At 42.0% G+C, this 23353-nt stretch overlaps 2 protein-coding genes across 2 annotated transcripts in view; one reads left to right on the plus strand and one right to left on the minus strand.

The window, feature by feature from the left end:
- The window catches only part of APEX2 (apurinic/apyrimidinic endodeoxyribonuclease 2), a 9549-nt gene extending 5407 nt beyond the window's left edge, over nucleotides 1-4142 (plus strand). The window contains exon 6 of the mRNA XM_006908362.3: nucleotides 2873-4142. Within this exon, the coding sequence (XP_006908424.1) occupies nucleotides 2873-3781 (909 nt within the window). The 3' untranslated portion in view covers nucleotides 3782-4142. The remainder of the gene's footprint in view (nucleotides 1-2872) is intronic.
- Nucleotides 4143-5005: 863 nt separating this feature from the next.
- ALAS2 (5'-aminolevulinate synthase 2) overlaps nucleotides 5006-23353 on the minus strand; it is a 22773-nt gene continuing 4425 nt past the window's right edge. The window contains exons 2-11 of the mRNA XM_006908363.1: nucleotides 22072-22267; nucleotides 21318-21440; nucleotides 20364-20471; nucleotides 17712-17934; nucleotides 16916-17100; nucleotides 14274-14453; nucleotides 11375-11539; nucleotides 10576-10844; nucleotides 9342-9504; nucleotides 5006-5295 (exon numbers count right to left, since the gene is read on the minus strand). Of these exons, the coding sequence (XP_006908425.1) occupies nucleotides 5132-5295; nucleotides 9342-9504; nucleotides 10576-10844; nucleotides 11375-11539; nucleotides 14274-14453; nucleotides 16916-17100; nucleotides 17712-17934; nucleotides 20364-20471; nucleotides 21318-21440; nucleotides 22072-22252 (1761 nt within the window). The 5' untranslated portion in view covers nucleotides 22253-22267 and the 3' untranslated portion in view covers nucleotides 5006-5131. The remainder of the gene's footprint in view (nucleotides 5296-9341; nucleotides 9505-10575; nucleotides 10845-11374; nucleotides 11540-14273; nucleotides 14454-16915; nucleotides 17101-17711; nucleotides 17935-20363; nucleotides 20472-21317; nucleotides 21441-22071; nucleotides 22268-23353) is intronic.

The raw sequence follows: 23353 nt of genomic DNA on the forward strand, positions 1-23353 counted from the left end.
TTTGTTTATTCCATTTAATATACTTCTCATCTCAGATAATGTGTTCTTCATTTCAGACCAGTTACCTTTTATAATTTCCATTTCCATTTTTATGTTTTTTTAATCTCTTTGCTGAATTTATCTGTACTTCCCAAAAGTTCATTGAACATTTTTATAACGAGTGTTTTGAACTCTGCATCTGTTAAATTACTTGACTCCATTATATCTGGATCTCTGTTCTCTTCTCTCATATGGTTTCTGCTTCTTTGTCTTCCCATTTTGGCTGCCTTTCTGTGTCTGTTTCTATGTACTAAGCAAAGTTCTTAAGTCTCCCAGTCTTATTAGTGTGGATTTGTGAAGTAGGTGTCCAGTAGCACAGTCCTGAGAAGGGTTCAGCTGTAGGCCAAATTTAGCCCAAATCTCTACCCCTCCGGGGCCACCTGTTAAGATTCAGCAAGCAATCCACAGATGCTGTGCTAATAGTTGCCTCAAAAGGCCACACCAGGAACTGAGGCCGGCTGCCTCCAGTGTGAGTCTAGGCACCGCTCAGCAAGGAGTACCTGACTCGCCGAGGATATACCTGGATGTGGGTTTGGTGGGGCTGTGAGTTGGGGGAGGTGGAGTTTCAGGGAATCCTTTGGAGCGACTTCTGTTATCCAGTTTGATGACTTCAAGGCTATGGCAGCGCTGTGTCCGTGCCCTAGGAGGGGGGAGGGTTCAACAGGGAACAATGGATACTGCCAGCACTTCTGTACAGAGGAGTCTTGCCTTGGCCCTCACTCCAACAATGCCTCCCTGTAAGTCCCTGGTGCTCCCTGCGCACAGCCAAATTGGCACTGGTGTTCAGAGTGAGGAGGTCCGTCAACGTGAAAATTTGCTCGTGGACGCGACCCCTTTAAAAGGCTTCTATAACAACCTCCATCTCACTCAGCCTCTGGAGACTAGGCAGCCCCGTGTCCTCGCCCCTTCTTACTTTCTGCTGTTGCAGGGTGATTTCTTAGAGTTTTCCTTATTTGTATGGCTTGTTCATCAAGATCCCAGGCAATTTTTCCTTGCTGTTTCTTGTTTCCGTCACAATTTTAATTTGGTCTCTAGTGGGATGAACAGAGCTTCTATCATCTATGCCACTTTTTTCCCCCTCCATTTTCATCTTTAGTACCTCTACCCACTCTGTCCACCTCATCCAGGTTGTCTTCTGTCTTTCCATTGAAAATTTATTCTGATTTTGGCTTTTCTCGCTATCCTCTGAATTGATGGGCATCCCCTTCCTTTTGTCTTTTTTCCTGAGTGCTTCTAGGCCAATGGTTTTCAACTCCTGAAAGCATGTTATAATGAAGAGCTTTTACAAAAATATCAGTACCTTGACCAATTAAATCAAACTGTTGGGTGTTGGGGCAAGGTAGCAGTGTTTTAAAAGCTCCCAGGCTGATTTTATTGTACAGTCAGATTTGAGAACCGCTGTCCTATAATCTAGAAGCCAGTTCTCATCTTGCCTTGCCTCATGAGTTGGGGGCGGGGAGGTTCGGCAACTTAGGCTGGCATAGTTCAACTCAGCACTTGGTTTGGCCCAAAAGAGCTGTAGGAAGATTCGTTGATTAGTTTGCACAAGAGCCACATAAACATAGATGTGGCTCTCAGCTGGTAAAATGGGCAGAAATGAGATAATGGTGGTGGTGATGTGATGGGGAAGGGGGTGTACACTACAGAGTATAGCCTTCAGTCCCTCCCTACCTTTTTCCTCATCAGGCATTTACTCAGCTTGTTCTTTTTGCTTCCCTTGATAGTGTCAGATGCCTTCTCTCCTTAGTTCAGAACTATCCTAGATCTAAGTGTACCTCTTACCCTCTTCCTTTCAAGAAAAGGGAACCAATACTACTGGGTCACATGGCAAACAGTCTTTCCAAAATAGCAGAATATGTCCACCTCCTGCAAGACGATTCTTCTAGTCTTCTTATCTCCCTAAATGGCACCATCATCCCTTTGGTTGCTCTAACCAGAAGCCTGGGAATTGTGTTAGTATTGTCCTTCTCTACCCTCTTTCCCGCATTTAGTTGGTCAGCGTGTATTGTAGAGTCTAGCTCCAAATCATCTTTTAGTTTCACTTTTCTGTTTCGTCTAGCACCACCCTAATCTAAATGACCGTCATCTCTTGCTTGCATGAACTAAAATGGTTATCTCCTGCTAGTATTCTGGCCCCAAGTCTGTTCTCCCCTCAATAATTTTGGGTATGCTGTCTCTTCCTTCCACAGGCCTGTCTTCTCTCAATTTGTAACACTCTCTGCTGGATTACTTTTGTGCAGCCTTTATTTCTCAACTCCAGATTACTTCTTGAAAGGAAACCTTGTTCATCCCCAGAAGGAGATCAGTTTCCCACTCTGTTCCTAGCATCATACCCGGCACATAATCAGTGTTCTTTGAACATTTGTTGCATTGAATGAGTGAGTGGGTGGATTGGATAGATGGATAAACTGGGGAGCAGAGCCAAAGGAACTATTAAGACATGGATCTTTGAAGCCCCTCAACTCATGGAGGGATGGTCAGTGAGGGCTTTGACACAAGGTAAGCCAAATAGTGCCAGAGGGTTTAAATGAAAAGGCAACAGTCTTCTTAACTCTTGGCCCCAGCCCTACTTTGTAGAGGCAACCACTTTTAACTTCTATTTTCTATTCTTTTGGTGAGCAATTCTGAGAATTGCCTTGATTAAGCAAATAACAAATCAGTAAGGATGGAAATTGAATCCCAGTTTTGCCAATTTTGGACTGTGTGACCTTGAGCAGTAGTCTTTGGGACAACCATGTTTTCTTATCTATCAAATGAAGCAGTTAGTCTAAGTCCCTTCCAGTTCTAGTCATCTAGTTTTATTTCTTTCTTCATCTCCTTTCCCCTTTTCCAGGAATGCTTTGAAGAGGACCCAGGACGCAAGTGGATGGATGGCTTGCTCAGTAATCTGGGTTGCCAGGCTGGGTCCCATGTAGGACCCTTCATTGATAGCTACCGCTGCTTCCAGCCAAAGCAGAAGGGGGCCTTCACCTGCTGGTCAGTAGTCACTGGTGCCCGCCATCTGAACTATGGCTCCCGGCTTGACTATGTGCTGGGGGACAGGACCCTGGTCATAGACACCTTCCAGGCCTCCTTCCTACTGCCTGAGGTGATGGGCTCTGACCACTGCCCTGTGGGTGCAGTCTTGAGTGTGTCCTCTGTGCCTGCCAAACAGTGCCCACCTCTTTGCACCCGTTTCCTCCCCGAGTTTGCAGGCACCCAGCTCAAGATCCTTCACTTCCTAGTTCACCACAAACAAGATCCTGTGTTCAAGCAGTCAGCGCTGCAGCTCAGCAATCAAACCCAGGTACAGATGCGCCAAAATAAAGCCCACATGCGTTCAACCAGGCCTCGTCCAAGTCAGGCTGGCTCCAGCAAAGGCCAAAAAAAACTGATGAGCTACTTTCAGCCGTCCTCCAGCCATCCTCGAGTTTCTCCTAACTTGGAGCTTCCTAACCTGGATGCCCTTGTGACTCCAAAGACCCCAGAAGATGAGGTAATGGCCAAAGTGGTGGAGGTACAGACCAAGGCTTCAAAGGCAGAAGATGAAAAGGACCTACGGACCTCATTTTGGAAGTCAGTGTTGGGGGGGCCCTTGCCTATGCCCCTCTGCAGGGGCCATGGGGAGCCATGTGTGATGCGAACTGTGAAGAAGCCAGGACCCAACCTGGGCCGCCACTTCTACATGTGCGCCAGGCCCCGGGGTCCTCCCACTGATCCTTCTTCTCGCTGCAACTTCTTCCTCTGGAGCAGGCCCAGCTGAACCAACCCAGGCCTAGGGATGTCTGGCATGGTCAACCCTGTACATGATCTGAGGCCAACACTCCTAAGCTGCCACCTCCTCCCTCAAGGCTTCTTTCCCTGCCTTCTCCTCTTCCAACCTCCTCAAGGACCCTTTTTCTTTTTTCCCTTCCTCCTCTAAGGTCTCTTCCTCTCTCCTTCCTGCCAAGCTCCTCTTCATTGGTGAGCTTATAGTTCTTTAATGCTGTGACCCAGTCCCCCAGCCCACTTCCCACCTTTCCTGTAGGAAGTACATAGGAACCAGTTGCTTCAAGATTTTAAACCCTTTCCTTCCTTGGGAAATGTATCTGTGCCTAAATAAAGTCTCTGTTTTAGTGCACCATGTCATGTGGACATTTTGGATATGCTCCATGAATTTGAGTCAGAGATGTTATCTTAATACTGGGTTTGTCAACTGCCTATAGCTCTCAAGGAGAGGGGAGGAAGGAGGAGTGGTGCTCACCATAAAGGGCTCTGCTGAGTTGTAGGGGTTTTCTGCACTACTGAGATTGGATCAGCAAGGGAGGTGGGTATGCTGTGGCAGAAAGCTTAGGTGGGCTGTGTAGCCGTAAACCAGTGTTTCCCAACTGGTTTGTCCAACAGCTGCCACAAATGAATTGCAGGGTACAAAGAGATAGGTCCTTCAGTTCTAGAGTTTCCAGGCACAAGTGTCAGGAAAATGACACTTGGGAGCACTGCCTTGAACAAGTTGCTTACTATAGTCAACCTCTTTCTCACCTTGGAAAATGAAATGGGGCTGATAAGTCCTGTTCTATAAAGTATTGTGAGAAGGAAAGAGGATAATGGATTGAGGAAGACATCCATTCCCTCTGATGGAAAATACCTCCAATGTTTTGGGGGAACTGCTACTCTTACAGGCAGTTTGGTTAGGGCCAACTCTATCCCCTGAATTGAGAGGCTATCTAAGGCCCAAATTTCCAGGCCTACCAGTGAAGGGTCAGTCCCCAGATTTTTGTTTAAATCATTGGAAAAGAGCCATTTCAAATAAACCTGCCAAGTGTCTCAACACTTTGTGCAACTTTACTGTGTAGTTTGCCCATCTTTTTCTGGATTTCATTTTTCCTGTCAGTAAAATGGAGTGGTTAGACCAACAAATGATCTGTGGTTTCCTGATGGCTCTGCCACTTGTCTTAGGGAGTCAGATGTAGTGCAGTTGTCTGTTCTCTGTCCAACAGAGGGCTACAAATGCTGCAGTTTGCTCTTTATTTGTTTTCAGACTCAGGTCAGCTGGAGGCACACAACAAAGCAGAGGACAGGAGGTGCAGTTCCAAGTGAAGTGCAGGTGGGGTGGGAATCTGAGGTAGTTGGCTTTTCAGGCATAGGTGGTGACATACTGGGGCCCCATGTTCCCAAAGTAGGAGCGTTCCCACTCACTCATGAGCTCGAAGTGCACAGGACGGCGACAGAAATTGCAGGCAGCAATAGATACATCCTGGAGGGGCAGCCCCACCTCAGTCCAAGCTACCAGCAGCTTCTCTGAAAGTGGTCGGAGGGAAGGGAAGGACAGAATTGGTTAGACTAAGTCTTAATCCCTGTGTCACAGTACAGATGTGCCAAGATATTGATCCCCTCAACCCTTCAAGATGGAAGTAGACTCCTGTTTGCTCCATTGTGTGCTATCAATGTTACCATTTGTATATGAGTGCTGCGGTGTATAAATGTTTGGGAAACACTTATTTGACATAATTTATATCTGTACTGTCCTGGCCTGGACCACCCCCTAAGTACAGGACATGCTGTAGCCCAGGAAGTGAATTCATCTGTTTGGAAACTCAGCCTAGTGAGGAAGATGACACTGACAGTAACTACACAGTATCATCAGTGTTGTGACCTGAGCCTGCCTCCACTGTTGGAAATGCCTCATGTATGTGCCAGGGCTCTGTGGCTTTTTTTTTTAATGCTCGCTCCCTGGGTGACCTCATCCAGTCTCATGGCTTTAAACAATTTATGCTGATGATTCTGAAATTTTCATCTCCAGCCCAAACCTTTTTCCTGAATTTTAGATTTGTATATCCAATTGCCTTTCTATATCGCTACCTGGATGTCTAATAGGCCTCTATAATTTAACATGAGCACAACTGAGTAACTGATCCCTCTACTCTCCACCAAGCCTACTCTACTTTCAGCTTAACCCATCTCAGTTAATGACAATTCCAATTGCTCAGTCCATAAGTTTTAGAGACATCTTTATTTTTCTCTCTCCTACCACACATCCAATTTATCAGCAAAGACCATTGGTTCCACCTTCAAAATCTGACCACATCTCATCACCCCCAATGCTATCATCAGGTCTGAGTCACCATCCTCTTACCTGGAATACTGTAGTAGCCTCCTAATGGGTTTCCCTGCTTTCATTCTTTCTCCCTTTCAGTCTATTCTCAACATAGAAATTGCAGCAATTCTGTTAAAACCTGAGTCAGTATATCACTCCTCTGCTCAAATCTTCCAAAAGGCTCTCCATTTCAGAGTTAAAGCCCAAATCCTTACAATGGCCTACAATACCCTACAGAGTCTGGGCCCACATTACCCTCTGTCCTCAATTTTCTATCTCCCTCCTGCTTATGCCACTCCATATATACTCATCTCCTTATTCCTCAAATACAAAAGGAATAAGCCTGTGTTAGGGTCTTTCCTGCCTTAGGCCATTCTGTATGCCTTAGATGCCCTTCCCTTAGATATCTGTCCAGCTAACTTCTTCATTTCCTTTATATATTTGCTCAAGTGTCATCTTTATCTCTACCTTTTATAGTCCTCCAATTTCTCCTCCAATCGAGCCCCTGTCCCCCTAGCACTTCTTATCCCCCTTGTCCTGCTCTATTTTTTTTTCATAGTGCTTAGAACTACCAGGCTATATACAGTTGACCCTTGAACAATGTGGGAGTTAGCAGCACCTATGCCTGCACGGTCAAACATTCTCATATAACTTTTGACTTCCCCAAAGCTTAATTACAGTCCCTCATTATCCACAGGGGCTTGGTTCCAGGATACCCCGTGGATACCAAAATTTGCTGATGCTCATGTCCCTTACATAAAATGGCATAGAACAGTGCATACGGTCAGCCTTCCACATCTGCAGATTCCCAACCACTAATCAAAAATATTGTTTTTGATCCAAAGTTTATTGAATCTACAGATACAGAGGGCTGACTGCATGTATGTGTGTGTGTGTATACACATATATATTTTAAAATCTATGTAGAAGTGGACCTACACAATTCTAGCCTGTGTTGTTTAAGGGTCAACTATGATTCGCTTATTTTTAAAGCATTTTTTTTACTATTTTCTTCTAATAGAACGTAAGCACCAGGGATTTTGTGTCTTGTTTACTACTGAATTCCCCAGTACCTAGAACAATGTCTAGTACACAGTAGATATTCAATAAATATTTGTTGAATGAATGAATGAAAGAATGTGTAATTAAGTAAAGAAGATAAAAGAAAAGGAAGTAAGTCAGAGGAAGGGTTGAGGGAGGGCATTCCAATCAGAAGGGAGAGTTATTAGCAAAGTCTTAGAGTTATGTAAGAGAATAGAGCAAAATGAGGGAACTACAAGTCATTCAGTGTAGCTAAAGAAATAAAGCGAATGTGGGTGAAAAAATGAGGGCATAAGGATCACCACATTGAAGGCACTAAATGTCGTGCCAAGATGCTTCGACTATTCTATATACCAGTGATCTCCAAGTTTTGGACTATACATTCTATCAGTACAAACATTTTAGCATGTACTACCAATCTCTATATATTTGTTTATATACTCTATACATGTATCATTGCCATTCTATATATTAAAGATCAATATTATTAATGCTCAATTTCCTATTTTTAAGATTAAAAAGTTAACATAAGATTCTAATAAATTCCCTCACTTTATGGATCATCATCTTGCATACCTCACCTTGGAGACGACTGCTGTAGTCTAGACAATAAAGAAACATGAAGAGGCTTAAGCAAGGGAGCTATATGGTCAGATTTTTAGAAAAATTCCCCAGGTGGTCAGTATGGAAAAGGGATTAGAAGCAAAAGAGAAGAAAAATTAGGAAAAAAAATCACATTTATATTGATTTAAAAAGTATCAATGGAGAAAAGAATAGGTTTGAGAGATTGTAGAAAACATGTGCAATATTTCAGGATGGGTTGGCTTTAGGTTTGAAGGACTGGTGGAGTCATGGTGGATAACACTTATATTTCTTTCCTGCAAGCGCCCAGTATAAGTGGACACTCAGTGAACTGAAGGTGCTGAGAGCTCTATAATTGAAGCCCAGAACAACTGAGAAGACTAAGCTGAAGGTTCAGAAATCTGGATCATCAGCTCAGAGAAGTAGTAGACTAAGTGGTTATGACCATGGAGGTAGAAACAGACTCCCCAGTTCAAATCTAGTAGCCATGTGACCTTGGACCAGTTACTATATATTTTTATGCTTCAATTTCCACATATGTAAAATGGAAGTGCATCACTGCCACATGAAGATTAGATGAGTTAATACATGTAAAGTGTTTAGAATGGTGCTTGGTACATGATAAGTACTTAATGAATCTTGGCTAGCATTATTTAATGTTTTTGAATGAATGAATGAATGAATGGTACCTCCTATCTTGTCTTCCTTGAACTTATATACTGTCTGTGCTCCAGACAAACAGAGTGACTGTTGCCAATGCATGCCTTCTGTTTTCCTATCTCTAGGTCCTTGCTGATGATATTCCCTTATTCTGGAATGCCTTACACCACTTCAAGGTACCACATGAGGACTTTCATGTCTATGTCTGTCTCCTCCTCTAGACCATTAACTGCCTACGTGTCTATCACCTAACAGACCTAGAATAAGCACCTGCTCTATGCTAGGCCCTGTGCTAAAAACTGTACCCAACAGGAACCAAGTAAACTTTAGGTAAATTGACTAAACTTCCATCTTTTAGGATAAAACACAAGCTAGTCAGTCAGCTCTACAAGTCGCTCAATCCAGTCCCTGTTTTGTGTTGTGTTTGTAGACTCATAGATTGACACTCCCCTCACCTACTTCATTGCTGCTATCCTACATTCCAGTAACGCCTACTTATTCTTGATATATCCCAGGCTGCTTCTCACCTTCCTCCTTGCCTTTCTTCATGTTCTTCCCTCTGCTAGGAATACTTCTATACCCTCTTTCTTCCCTTGGCCCTGTACCACTCACTTTGAAAGACTCAGCTCAGGTGTTAATCTCCACTTGGAAAACTGTCTTGAATCCCATAGGTTGGGTCTGGCCCCTTCTCTCTGTCCCCACAACTCCCCCATGCACTGTCTTTGTTGAACTTTGATCACTCTTTGAAGTCATTGTTTGTGTGTGCTATGACCTCCTTAACCAAAATGGAGCCCTAGAATTCTATGGACTGTTTCTCATTCACTTATGACCACAGTATAGGGTCTGACACACAATAGATGTTCCAGAAATATATTTTTAAAGTGAATGGCATCTATTATCTCAACTTTTTCAGGTCCTGGGGCCAAAAGGAGGGAGAGTGCTGTAGGCAACCATGTTGAAGACTTACCCACAAAGTCTTCCATCATCTGAGGGCTATGGTGTGGGGAGGGTGCCAGACGCAGAAGCTCCTCACCCCGAGGGACAGTTGGGTAGTTGATGGCCTGCACATAGATGCTATGCTTGGAGAGCAGGAGATCACAGATCTTGCTGTTCAGTGCTGCATCACCCACCTAGGCTCAGGAGAAAAGCCTGTCAGTATCTGCTTCCTTGAACCCTCCTATTACTAGCTCCATTAAGCAGGTGGATTGAACCAGGTCAAGTAACATTACTGAATTTTGGGATATATTTTTATAAGAGGCTTAGTCAGTGGCATCTCCAGAATATCTATCAAGGAGTTTCTCAGAGGCAGCAATCAAATTTTAAGGGGATGGGGTGGAGGTGGTACTAAAGACTTTGTCTTGAAGCTGTTTGCAGAACAAGCATGCTGGTTTTACTTAGCTAGAATGTAAATTTTGGGTGGTTCTGGATAAGAAGATAAATCCCTCACGCCATCTCTGGGGTGCTCTCACAGGATTAATTTAAAAAAAAAACAGATATTTACAAAATCAGCCTTTCAAGTGAATATTGGGTTAGCCCAAGGAGCAATGACTATTTCTCGTCTATAAAATAGTAACAGAGAAGTATCCTCCCCACATCCTGACTTACCAGCACACACAAATAGATGTTATTTAAGAAAGAAGTAGCAGTTCATTTTTAAAGGCAGTAAACACTTTGTTAGAAATCCAAAATAGCAGCTAGCTAGTCCCATGGCTTTTGATTTTATATTTTCTTACTTCAATTATCAGTAAGAAATAGGTTTCACACCATGACCTTACTATACACATATACACATACACATATATACATACATGTGCATATAATCATATACGAAACTAAAATAGATTTCTCATAAAATGATACCATTACTATGTATAATGTGCTCCAACATTTTCTATTTGTTAATGTTAGTCATAACCTACTAAAGTGATGTTATGACCCACTAGTCTTGATGCACAGTTTGAAAAACACTGAATTGTAAGTCATGGGTACACAATATTGTGAGGGTCTGGACAGTCTAATAATTATGACATAATAGCTAATGCAAAAAAAACCTGGCTAATCCAGAACAGCTGATAATTTTTCAAAAAGTGTTAGTAGGAAAGCAAAGAGTTGATGACAGGAGCAGTAGTTTGTTTGTAAGGTGTGGGAAGGCTTCCAGAAGAGATAGGAGGGGAAGGCAATGGGAAGGGTGGGGTTCTCACCCGGATGGGGATGATGTGGCTGGGGCAGGGGATAACAGGAAGGCCCCTGTCCATTAGTAGCTGGCGCATGTGCTTGACATTGCGTTGGTGGGCCCGCCGCAGGGCTTGGCCCTCCTCTCCCTTGAGCAGCCGCACAGATTCCAGAGCCCCAGAGAGTACCATGGGAGGCAGTGAAGTGGTGAAGATGAAGCCAGCAGCATAGGAACGCACCATGTCCACCAAGTTACGGGTGCTGGCAATGTAGCCACCCACACAGCCAAAGGCCTTGCCTGGAGATGGGAAGAGGATATGCACAGACCCCATAATCAGTGCCCAGAGGAACAAGGTCATGCCCCAGGTAACACAAGGATGTACACCAGAAGCTGGAGTTCTGTACTCCCTTCCATGACAAGGCAGACAGAGCTGATAATTCTGCTGCTTTGCGATAAGACTTTCAAGGCCTTGCCATATGCAGTGACAAGATAAGCAGGAAGTGGGTGGGGATCTTCATCTGGTTAGGCCCAAAAGTGGAGCTAAGATGAAGCTTGGGGCTGGGTGAGAAAGGAATTTAGAACTACAACTCTCCACTTACTGAGTAGAACCTGGCTATCTGGCCCAACTCAGGGTCTTTTAAAAAAACCCAGATATTTTTTTCAACAGCTCTGCAGTGAAGACAGAGTAAAAGGAAGGAATCCAGGAGTTCCACAGCTTGGGCTGTGAATTCTACTCAAATAGCTCCTGCAGCTTTGGAGAGGAGAAAAAAGGGTCTTGCAGGGGACTCTGTTCTGGATTGTATGTATGAGCAGTTCAAGTCACTCACCAAGAGTTCCAGAAATGATGTCAATCTTGTGCATAATTCCATCACGCTCCCCAATCCCAGCGCCCCGGGAACCATATAGTCCTACAGCATGAACCTCATCCACGAAGGTCAGAGCCCCATACTGATGGGCTATATCACACAACTCCTCAAGGGGACAGATGGCACCTGAGCAAAGCCAAGGAATAGAGGTAAGAAGTCATAACCCTTCCCCAGCTCCATTTAAAGCATGGAATTTACAACCCACAACTACTTTAGGACTATTCCAAATCTCTTTGTATGTGTTGACTGCCTTCAACTCACTCCTGCTCAAGTGTGCTAGCTCTCCCATTTTCTCTCTCCCTCCCTCTCTTCTTTCTCTCTCTCCCTCTCCACCTCCCAACTTGCTTCTCTCTCTCTCTCTCTCTCTCTCTCTCTCACAGTACTTTATTGAGCTATCACTTACATACATTTAATATGTACACACCCATGTGGCCACCACCCGCCCCCCCAGATCATAATTAAAACATTTCCATCACTCTCAAAAGTTCCTTTATGCCCATTTACAGCAAATACCTACTGCCCCTAACTCCAAGGTAACCAATATTTTGACAGTGTACGAAAGGCTTGCCTCTCTGCCTTTCTATTTTTACTTCATTCTGACAATATACCTTTTCTTGTTTATGCCGTTTTCTAGCCTCTCTTTGCTTCCTTTTATTTTTTCTCTACAAGTCTGTGTATTTCCATTTAGGGTTGGCACTAGCCTATGTGATACCTTTGTTTAAATAAATTGAAAAAAAGTCACCTTTTGCTATAGGTTAATGCAGTCCTGATTTCAGATAAATCTGTATGAAAAATGGTACTATTGGCAGCTCTGTCAATATATTTATTCTTCACTGGTCTTCCCTGTTTCTATTTTTCTGTCTTTCTGTCACTTTCTCTTTTTTGTGGCCATTTCTGTCTTTGTTTCTATATCTCTATTTTGCTGTTTCTGCCTTGGTTTTCCTTTTCTCTGCTCCCCTTCCTTCTTCTCTTTCTGTCTCTCTCTCTCCCTCCTCCCTCCATTCTTTCTCACTGTTTGTGTCCCTTTCTGTCTACCACTGTCTCTCTCTGCTTCATACTTTCTCTGTACCTCTGTGTCTATTTCTGAGTTTCTTTGTGCCTTTATCTCTGTCTTTTCTATGTCTCTGTTGGAGTGTATTTCTTATTTCTGTCAGTGTTGTTATATGAGGGCATCCCACCCCTCACAGGCTTAGTCTCAATCTATTGAATGAAAGTGAATTAGAAATAATCTGTATATTCCTCTCCATTTTTCATACAGATTTATCATTTTCCATATTATTCTAGACATCTTCTATGCTAATAGTTATTTATAAGGTCTTCAAATGGCTGTGAATCTCATATGTAGACTTTTTGGCCACTCTGCAGATATAAGAGCCCACACCTTCTCCATCCCTAGAAACTACTGAGGTACAGAGAGTTGGAATACAGAAGAAACTTCTTTAGGTGGAAGCAGACTCCAGGTGAGGATTAAAGAATGTGAACAACTGGTAGGGCAACATGAGGGGAGACAACCACAGGAGGTGGAACCTAAGACAAAGGGGACAGTGTGATGGCTCCATGGAAGAAATTTCACCCTAGGATTGACAGTTTAGGCAGTTTCCATCAAAAATAAGAAATCATTCTTTTGTAAATATAAGGAAGTAGAATGGTCCTAACATGGTTTCCACTAGAGAAATAATGAATTAGAGTAGTCTTGCCTGTAGAAATATAATCATGGGATGGTTTTCATTAATTGCTAGTTGTAGAAACATGGGAGTGGGCACAATAATAAGTTCTTCACATATATTAATTTATTTAATTCTCACAGCTACTCTGTTATTATCACCTCCATTTTTCAAATAAGGCAACAGAGACACAGAGTAATTAAGAAAGTTGCCCAAGCTATTAAGTTGTCATGCTGAGATTTGAACACTGATAGTCTGGTTCTACAGCCTGTGTATCACCATTACATGATGCCGATGGCATTTATGCTGGCTAAATTGGGGAATACTATGGACTCTTCTTTTTCTTAGTTGAAAAGTGACAAATTGGAATGAAGTGAAGACTTCTTCCCTTTAATAAATCCAGAAGATGATGCCTAAAACTCATGATTTCTGCTCAAGAGGGGCAGCAATAGAATGATTTGGGCATTGTTTCAGTTAGGGGGAAAAAGGTGGGAGGGTAAAGGTCATTTATTTCTACTTAAATCATAATAAACGAAATGACTTCTTTCATCTCTAATTCTTACAACCAGATATTTACCTTGGGGAAAACAGGTTCAAATAGTTAGAGTTACCCAAGGTCATAGAGCCAGTAAGTGCCAGAGGTGGGATTTTGAACCTAGGTCTGTCTGACTTAAAAACTGTTTTGATTCCATTGCTTCATACTGAATCTTGAAAAAACTCCTAAGTAATGGTTTGTAAAAATTTCCATTGCAGAAACTAGACACTAAGATCATTGATTTGCTCATCATTTCTCATGGAGGGAGTGTTGTGTGAAGGAAATGGAATCATATGTCCTATGGTGCAAATACTCACTTTGGCACCAATTTACTGAGTCACCCAAGATAAACTGGGTGCTGTTTCTGAACTTTAATTTATTAACCTGCAAGATTGGCATAATAAATGCCTCTGTCCTTTGGCATTTACTGCCTGTGTGATCTTGGGCAAATTACTTCACTTGTTTGTGTCTCAGTTTCCTTATGTAAATGAATACAAATAATAATAGTACTTACCTCATAGAATTGTGAGGATTCAGTAAATTAATTAACATAAAATACTAATAAATTTTCTTGGTACGTAATAAGTACTCCGTAAATGTTGGCTATTATCTTTGTTTTTGTGAGACCAATGTTGGTGAACATACACACACATATACATACCATCCATGGAGTGAACAGTCTCAAAGGCCACAATTTTGGGTGTCTTAGGATTGGACTTCTTTAGAAGTTTCTTCAGGTGGTCAGGGTCATTGTGCCTGAAGACAAACTTGGCTGCTCCACTGTTGCGGATACCTTGGATCATTGAAGCATGGTTGCCTGCATCTGAGTAAATCTCACACCCTGAGGAACCAAATGCATAATTCTTAAACTTCTGTCCCAGTATTCCTATTTCAACCGTGGGACTGATATGACAGGGGCAGAGGGCCAACCCTTTCCTCCCTTCAAAGACCCTGCTCTGCTTCCTCCTCCTCTAGAAGCCATTTTGACACCTCTTCCTCCCGTGGAAGAACTCCCCTGTCCTGAAATTCTGACTCCTATACCTCCAGTCATTTCTAATCCTGGTCTGGCCTCTGACTCTTTGGGGGTGGAGGAAATTTTAATTTCCTTAGAAGCTCTAAAGTTTCCTAGAGGACCTCTAGGTTCCTTCTCCTAGATATGTAAGAACAAGCCTTGGAAAGGAGTTTATCCTAGAGAATGCTTGTTGACTTGGACTGGTGCTAGATACTTCTTGGTCCAGATGAAATCCCACCTTTCTAAGTAGTATCCCTCTGCTTATAGTTATAATGTGGATACTTATCAAATGTTCACAGTTTGAATCATAAGCTCACAGCAAGTCAGAGCTGGAAGGGCCACTAATGACCATGAGATCCAGCCCCTTTAATGTATAAGTGAGGAAGCTAAGATCCAGAAAGGGGAAGACCTTTCTCTAGAACCTGATGAATGTAAGGCTTTTTACTGGGCAATGCTAGGAGGACAGCTAGAGGTGGGAAATTAGTGGAGGGGGTTGATTCCTAGTCCCCTAAATTGCACTGACATCAAGTAACTCTGGGCTTTCATTAGAGTAAGGGATCACTTATACCTGAGGAAATCAGGCATGACTTCATGGTGGACCTGCTACGAAGAAAAAGTAGACTAGGAGTTTCTTGAGAGCAAGAATCACATCTTTTTATCTTTCTGTCTCTGATTCATAGTATAAGGCTAAGCACACAATAGATGCTAAGTAAACATTTCTTGAATGAATGGATGAATAAACATAACTGATTTATAAGTGAGTGAATGAATATATGAATGAATATATGAATGAATGAAAGAATAAGAGGAATATCAAAAGATGAGGCTGAATAGGTAGGTAGAAGCCAGATTATTTATGGCTTTAGAAGCCATGATAAAGAATTTGGATTTAGTCCTAAGGGAAATGGGGATCTATTAAAAGATTTTGGGCAGGTGGGTAACAAAGATAGGTTTTCTTTTTAAAAATATCATTCTGCCTGATGTGAAGAATAGATTGCAGGAGGGCACAGGTGAAATAAAAAATTTATATGTGTCTAGATTAGGGTAGTGGCAGTGAAAATGAAAAGAAGTTGAATTGTAATGGTTGGGAAAGGAGTTCACTGAAAACAATTCTGTTGGGGTTATGTGTTACCTTGGGAAAAGTTTCTGAGAAGCAGTAAGGATGTTTATAGTGTGCTAATAGCAAGTGTGGAGACTTCTCTCATGTAGTTTTCCAGTTTTTTAAGGAGAACTAGGGCAGTAGCTAGAGAGTGATGAGGGAAATTTTTTTTAGATGCAAGAAACTTCAACATGTTTAAAGAAAGGGAAAGGCTGAAGATGCAGGAGGGAGAGAGGGAGCTGATAGATCAAAGTTCTTGAAGAGGTAGAGGGGAATGGAACACAGAACACCAGTGGCAGGATTAGTCAATGAGAAAAAGGACACTTCTTCCATTGTGACAGGAGAGAAAGAACAAGGCAAGGACATGTGGGGATGTTCATGTGAGTGAGGGTGAGGTGAAGATATAGGAGGGCTGAGGGGAATGAGGATTGGCAAAGTTTCCCTGGAGACTTGGAGAGTTGACCATGGAAACAGGATTGTGAGTATAGAGGACCTGGTAGAGATTGGGCACCATAAATTTTTTAGTGGCTCTCATCTGAACAATTATATAAGCCCAAGATTGACAGAGGAGATGGAGAGTTATATTCATCTGGAGTCGGGGCTGTGATGGAAGGACAGCAGACATGTGAGTTAAGGACATTGAGAGTGGGGGAGGGAGAAGGTGGGATCCAGTGTATAAGGAAAGGGATTGACTTTAGGCAGAAGGAGAGATGTACTTTCAAATTGTAAAAGGGAGGAACAAGAGAAGCTTAGATGAACAATCATATAAGTTTGTATGTTTGGTGGCTATAAGTTAAAGGAGTCCCTGTCTGGTGATGTAAAATGTGAGATAATTTGCTAAGAGTGAAGGTTTTAGAAGGGGAAGGAAGTTTTAAAAAGCAGATGTAGGGTCATAAAATTACTGTTTATGAGTTTTAAGAGCCCAGTTGAGTTGGGAGGTGACAAATTTATATTATTACTTTTCTGTGTGGTTGGGCAATGTTCCCCAGTAGTGATTTCAGCCTTTGTTTGGAAGGGGAGAAAAGAGAAGGATATGGTCATCCAGTGTTGAGGATGTGTAAGATCGATAAGAAGAAAGGCAAATGGGAGCAAATGAACTCAGAATTGAAGGAAGGAGTGATGGAGACAGGGAGACTGGATGCTGTAGTGCAGGATACTAGCCCTGAAAAAAAAGCTCAGATCCCAGGCTTACCTGGCAGAATTTTGGCCAAGGTGAAGAGAGTAGAGTCATTGGCCACAAAACAGGAAGAAAAGAGCAGGGCTGAGTCCTTCTGGTGCAGTTCAGCCAGCTCCTGCTCCAGCTCCACATGAAACTTACTGGTACCTGAGATGTTGCGGGTGCCACCAGCTCCAGCTCCATGACGCTGCAGTGTCTCCCTAGCCAGGAAAAAACAACAACAACAACAACAACAACAACAACAACAACAACAACAACAAAACAAACAAAACAGTAGACAAGGAAAAGATGAAACCTTTTGTCAGACATTGAAGAACTGGGTAGGTTTCTCTTCCTTGATGAGAGTCAATATTGACTTAGTGATCCTGTGCAAGCTGTGTCCTATGTGGCCAAGTAGAGGGCAGGATGGGGATGACAGAGAGACATGGGCCTTCCTTCTCAGGCTGAAGGCACCCAGGGATGTAGGGAGAAGCTAGGGTGAACTTGAGCAAGTCGGAAGAACTTCTCTAGGAGGTCACATACCATCTCTGACAATACTCATTCTACAGCCAGAGTAAGAGCTCATAGAGAATGGGCTTACTTGGTCTCCCATCTTCTCCTCCGTAGCATTGGACACCCAAGAGTTTAGAAAACATGGTTTGTTGACCGATTTAGTTCATATCTGAGGATTAAATATGCTGGAGCACTTGTACAAAAGAGGTGATGGTGTAACCCTGGCTTTCACTGCCAACTCTGCTTTTTCCTTCCATGTGTGCCTTTGGCTGTTTTCTGGATGTGTCCACACAGCTCATGGCCCCAACCAACTACTCACTGTGTGGCTTGCAAGACTCGAGGGTGCCGGCTCATGCCCAGGTAGTCATTACTGCACCAGACAGACACATCCTTTGAGGCCACAGATGCCTCAGAGAAGTGTTGGGCAAAGGGGTATGCATCAGCCCAGCGGTTCACGGTCTTGAACACACGGTAGGTGTGATCCTGTTTCTTTTCCATGATCTTGTGCCTGAAAAACTGGTCATAACCAAAGACATGGTTTCCTGTAGGAGTAGAGATGGGGATGAAAATAATTCATTTCAAATCACTTCCTGGCTAGTCTATATTTTATTCACGCTGTTGATTTTGCATTCTCCAATTCGCTTTCCTTTTATTCATTTACTTGATCAGTCATTAACTTGCTGAGCCACTTTAATTCCACACTACTTCAAGGATTCAATCATCCCTTTTCTTATTCAACTCACTCATTGACTCAGTGATTTAATTTTACATTCACTCATGCTTTCTATCCTTGGCATGGACTCATCTCTTTTCTTGAGATTACTGTGGAAGCCTCCTTACTGGAATCACTACTTCCAGTTTCAGTGGAAAGAATATCAACAGATCTAGTTACTAGTAATCACTCTGCCACTTCCTAGTTGTGTGACCTTGAGCAAGTCATGAATCCTCTCTCTTAGTTTTAATTTTCTCATCTATAGAATGAGGCTAATAATACCTTCCTTGATGAATTGTGAGCATCTGATGACAATCAGAATGTAATACACCCAAACTAACATCTGGCACATAGCAGTATTATGACTATAGTAATAATTAGTAGTGGTAATAATGCTAATAACTAATATTTAATTATATTATTGTAGCCAACATTTAATGAGTGCCTATTACATGTAATTCCCTCTCTTAGGAATTTTATAGGTATTATTGTATTTATTTCTCATGACTTTCCTATGTGGAAAGTTCTATTGGTATCTTCATTCTACAAATAAGGAAACTGAGGCATAGAGAGGTTAGGTAACTTGACCAAGTTCATGCAGCAAGTAAGTGGCCTATAAGTAAGTGACCTAGAGTCTCCACTTCCACTACAAGTAAGTGACCTAGAGTCTCCACTACCACAACAAAATGGAGCAATCCTATTTTTAAGATAAATCGAAATAACATGTGTGAAAGGTCTTGTTAAACTCTAGAACTCTATACATGAGACAGAAATCATGATTGTTGCAAATGGCAACTTATGAGGTAGGAGTGTAAATTGGTAACATCTTTGCTGCAGGGATGTTTGGAAATATGTATCAAGAATTTTTAAAATGCACTTGCTGACATACCTAGAGAAATTTTACAGTATATTTAACAGAAACATTATTGATGTCCAGAATTTATTTTTTAAATAATGAAAAATTACTATGAAAAATTTTCAACCCAGTAGAAAAGTGGGCAAAGAATATAAACAGAAAATTCAATAAATATAGAAAAAGATGCTTAATTGGGAAAATCAAACTGCAAAAACAAATTTTCACCCATCAAACTGATAAAGATTTAAAAGCTTGATAATATCAAGTGCTGGAGAGGGTATGAGACTATGGATACTCTCTTCAATAACTGGTACATCACTTTAGAGGGCTAATTAGCAATATTTATTAATATTGAAAATATACACACACTTACATCCTGAAAATTTCCTCCTCTTAGTATCTATCCTAAGGAAACACCTATGTGCATGAAGAGAAGGTACATTCAATGATGTTTGCTGCACTACTGTTTGTAATAGGAAAGATTAGAAGCTATCCAGTAGAGGAATAGATAAATAACCCCTAGTATATTTATACTAAGTCTAAGACAATACTGTATATTATATTGGAACATATTTATATGTATGTAAAACCAACATACAATATAAACTGGAAGAATACACACAAAAAATTGGAAACAATGCCTTGAAACATAGGTGCTTGATTAACTGTTATAGAACACACTTCAACCATTAATAATTATTATGCAACTCTATGTTTAGAGACAGTGAATGATGCTCATAACATACTGTTAAGTGAAGAAAGCAAAATAACAAACTCTGGGTACAATAAGATCACATTCCTAATAAAAATGTGTGTGGAGGGGAGTCTAGAATATGTGTGTGTGTGTGTGTGTTTGTATGTGTGTGTATGTGTGTTTTAGTCATAGGAAAATATCTGGAAAAAAATACAACAAAAAGTTAATGGTGGATGGTAGAACTCTGATTTAAATTTCTTTATACTTTCCTGTATCTGTTGGAAATTTTACAATGAATCATATTCCTTTGTACTAGGAAAAGAAAACAAATTCCATTATGAAAATGAATATAAACACATACAAAAGAGGAGAAAGGCTCTATGAAGGATAAGAGTGTCTGAGGGAAGCATAGAGAAAAACTAATAGGAAAAAATAAAATATTTAATGAGGCCTCACAACAACCTAGAAACACATCTATAAAAGTAATTTTATTTCTTTCTTATGATAACCTGTTGAGACAAGTATTAAAATCCTACTAAAGGACAGTGATTTAAGTTGCCAAAGCACACAGATCTAGCAAGTGCCAGCATTAAACTCAGACTCCCATTGGTTTCAAAGTCCTTCCTTGCCATTTCCTATACCATGTCAGAAGCCCTTTCAGCATTCCTTTCATATTCTCAATCCCCTTTATTTCCACCTCAACACTCACCAGTTATGTGGTTCTGAATCAGGTATGTGGCCTCTGAAATTTCCTTTGGCTCCTGTGGACTGGAGAATGGCTTCCTCAGGCTGGTTGAGACCAGGGAGCTGGGTAGGTCTGAGAGAGAGTATGAGATACATTGGCCGTGAAGAGAGGGGACATAAAGAAAGCATGCGTTTTCCTCTTTAAACTCAGTACAGCACACGATAATTCAATTTTATGAACTAGGGAAGCCTTCTGCAGAGAGAAAAAAACGTTCTGCAAAGTGAGCCCCTATTCATTTCCCCAAGTGGAGACTCCTATGTCGGTAAACTTTCTATGAGGTGAATTACACTTCTCTCCACCAGGACTTTCCCTTGGGCAAAGTAACTAGGGCAGCCACCCTGAGTCTTACACTTGGGAGGTAGATGTAGGGCAGTGTACCTTATTCTTCTTTTCTCAATGTCATTAAAATTCAATTTTGAAAATTTTACCCTTAATGATATCCCAAAAGGGTCTATAAAAAATGTCAACAATATGGCCATCTCTCAAGTATGCTTATCTTGAGTGGTCTGTACCATTTAAATTGATCCGAGGCTCCATACCCTTGCATAAGATGTACCTGCTTCCAACACTTATTCTTTAATGCAAATTTAGATTGTCATAGAGTGATATTGCTTAAACGTGGAAGCCCGGCCTGTTGGGATCCATTTAGCCACTTGAGAGAGAAGAGGCAGAATGCTAAAGGGCTTCATTTAGACTAATGGCTAAAAGTTACGGGAACCTGTGCATGTATGTATGTTAGGGAGGATGCATTTCAGTGCACAGTCTAAGCTATTGCCTACCATGGTTTCCCTGGAAAGACTGGAGTTCCAATCATGAGATGTGTAGTAGTTGCCCTTGGATTAGCCTAGCTCAGGACTATAGTGAAATGAATTCTAGTGTACGGAATAGAGGTTGAATGTGATGTAATTTGACTCCAACCTGTCTTGAAAGTCTTTACATCCTCCTGGACTTCTGGGGCCGCCTTCTGCACAATTTTACTCTTCCCATCCTGGAGTTCAGACAGCATGAAGGGACAGTGGCTCTTGGCCCAAGATGGAGAGTCTATGAAAAGGAAAGAGAGTAAGTGGCAATGCATTTCTAATCATAAGTTCAGTTTAACAATTATTACTGAGACCTATTGTATTCCAAATCTCCATCTTAAGTTATGGTAGAGACACAGAGATGGATGTCTGGTCCCTGTGCTAGGGAAGCTCCTAAACTGGCAGGGAAGAAACACACTGAAGACACATTATGAACAGTGCTGGGATGGGAGAGAGGGCATAAGCTATGGAAGTCTAGAAGAGAGAGGGCACAAGACTCAGAAGTGGAATTAGATGAGCTTGAGGCCTAGGCAGGCTTCATGGAGGAGATGATGCCCAAGTTAAGTGTCTCATGAGAAATATGAGATACTCTGGTAAAGGCTATGGGAGAAGGTCATTTGACAGAAGCAAAGGCACAGAGCTTGAGACAATAGAATTGATCTAGTGAATTTTAAGTAGTTTCATAATGGCTAGAGTATATAGAGTGTGAGGGGCATGAGAGCGAGTGAGACTCTTTAGAGATACTGGCAGAATCCCAGGTATATTTTTAGGCCAGCTCATTCTGCCTTGACACTCTTCTCATGCCCAGTATGACTTGGAAACTTTCTCCAGGACCCAGACATTCTCCCCATTTGCCAGCAGCCTCTTCTTACCTCCTCCAGCCTTGGTTGCTTTAAGGTGAATTTGAGAACAGGTTGGTCCTTTGGTGGCCAGGATGGGACAACGTCCAATACCAAACAGGAACTGGTGAATCTTAATCACCTTGTTCAGGAGGCCTGTGGGCCCCTGGGCAAGCACTGGACAGCACTGTAGTAACATAGCTGCTGCCACCATCTTGAGCCTAAAGTCCTGCAAAAGATGTGGAAGAGATGAGATTCCATCATGAAGTCTTGGCCAAAAGCCAAAGGTCATTTTTGTGTTTGATCCTTTGCCTTTAGCTTTCCACCTAATGCTTGCTGCCCTCCCCAAAAATGCCCTTATTGTCCTTCCAGGGTAAAAATTTCCCAATGTTAAAATGTCTCAATAGATCAGCAGAGAGTAAGAAATAGGAAACTGACTGTTAGACAACGGGGTGAAAAAAAGAGTTCCAACTGGTGGTCAGAAAGCCTGAATTCTGATTCAGACTGCCACTGACCCCCTCTGTGTCAGTGAAAGTTGTTGAAGTGTGATTGTGTGTGGCAGGATGAGAGTTGATAACCTAGCAACCCTTTGATCAACACCTTAAGACCAAGAATTTTTCTAAGAATATTGACTTCAGCCAAGTGACAATTCAGCCCGAGAATTCAGGCAGATCACATTGACCAGGGTTCCTGAGGCTCAGCCCAGGGATTTTTCCTGAGCAGGCACAGGCAGAGAGGGAGAAGGAATTTAAGGCCTCAGGTATCAGCTTAAGTAGATTTAGGAAATAGGATGAAAGGGCAAGCCCTAGGCCCTTCAGGCCATGTGCCACCAGGCTGGTAGTTTGCTGTTTTTGGATTTGCTCTTGGCTTATGGAAAAGCACTGATAGAGAAGGAGGGGAAAGCAAGACCCAAGGGATGTAGAAAACAATTTATGGGTGAATGAAAGAGGTGGAGGCTAAGACAGAGAAGAGAAAGGGGACAGAGAGAAGATCATAAAAAGAAACCAAACACACATAGTAGGTGTTTAATAAATATTTGTTGGATTTGGGAGTAAATTAATGAGTGAACAGGGACTCAAATGGAGAAAACAGAAGGAGAGTAGGGGAAGAGTCAGAAGAAAAGAAAAATTGAAAAGGAAAAAAGAAAGAAAGTGAAAGAGAACAAAGGTGCAGTGGTAGTAGTGGAGTTAGAAGTACAAAAATTATGAGAGAGAAAGAGGTCAAAGTAGAGGGAAATGGGACAGGGCAGAGTTAAGAACAAAGGGAACAGAACTGATCCAGAAAAACAGAGGACAAAAGGATGATGGGAAATACA

Source organism: Pteropus alecto, unplaced genomic scaffold (genome assembly GCF_000325575.1).
Source record: "Pteropus alecto unplaced genomic scaffold, ASM32557v1 scaffold813, whole genome shotgun sequence".
Lineage (NCBI taxonomy): Eukaryota > Metazoa > Chordata > Mammalia > Chiroptera > Pteropodidae > Pteropus > Pteropus alecto.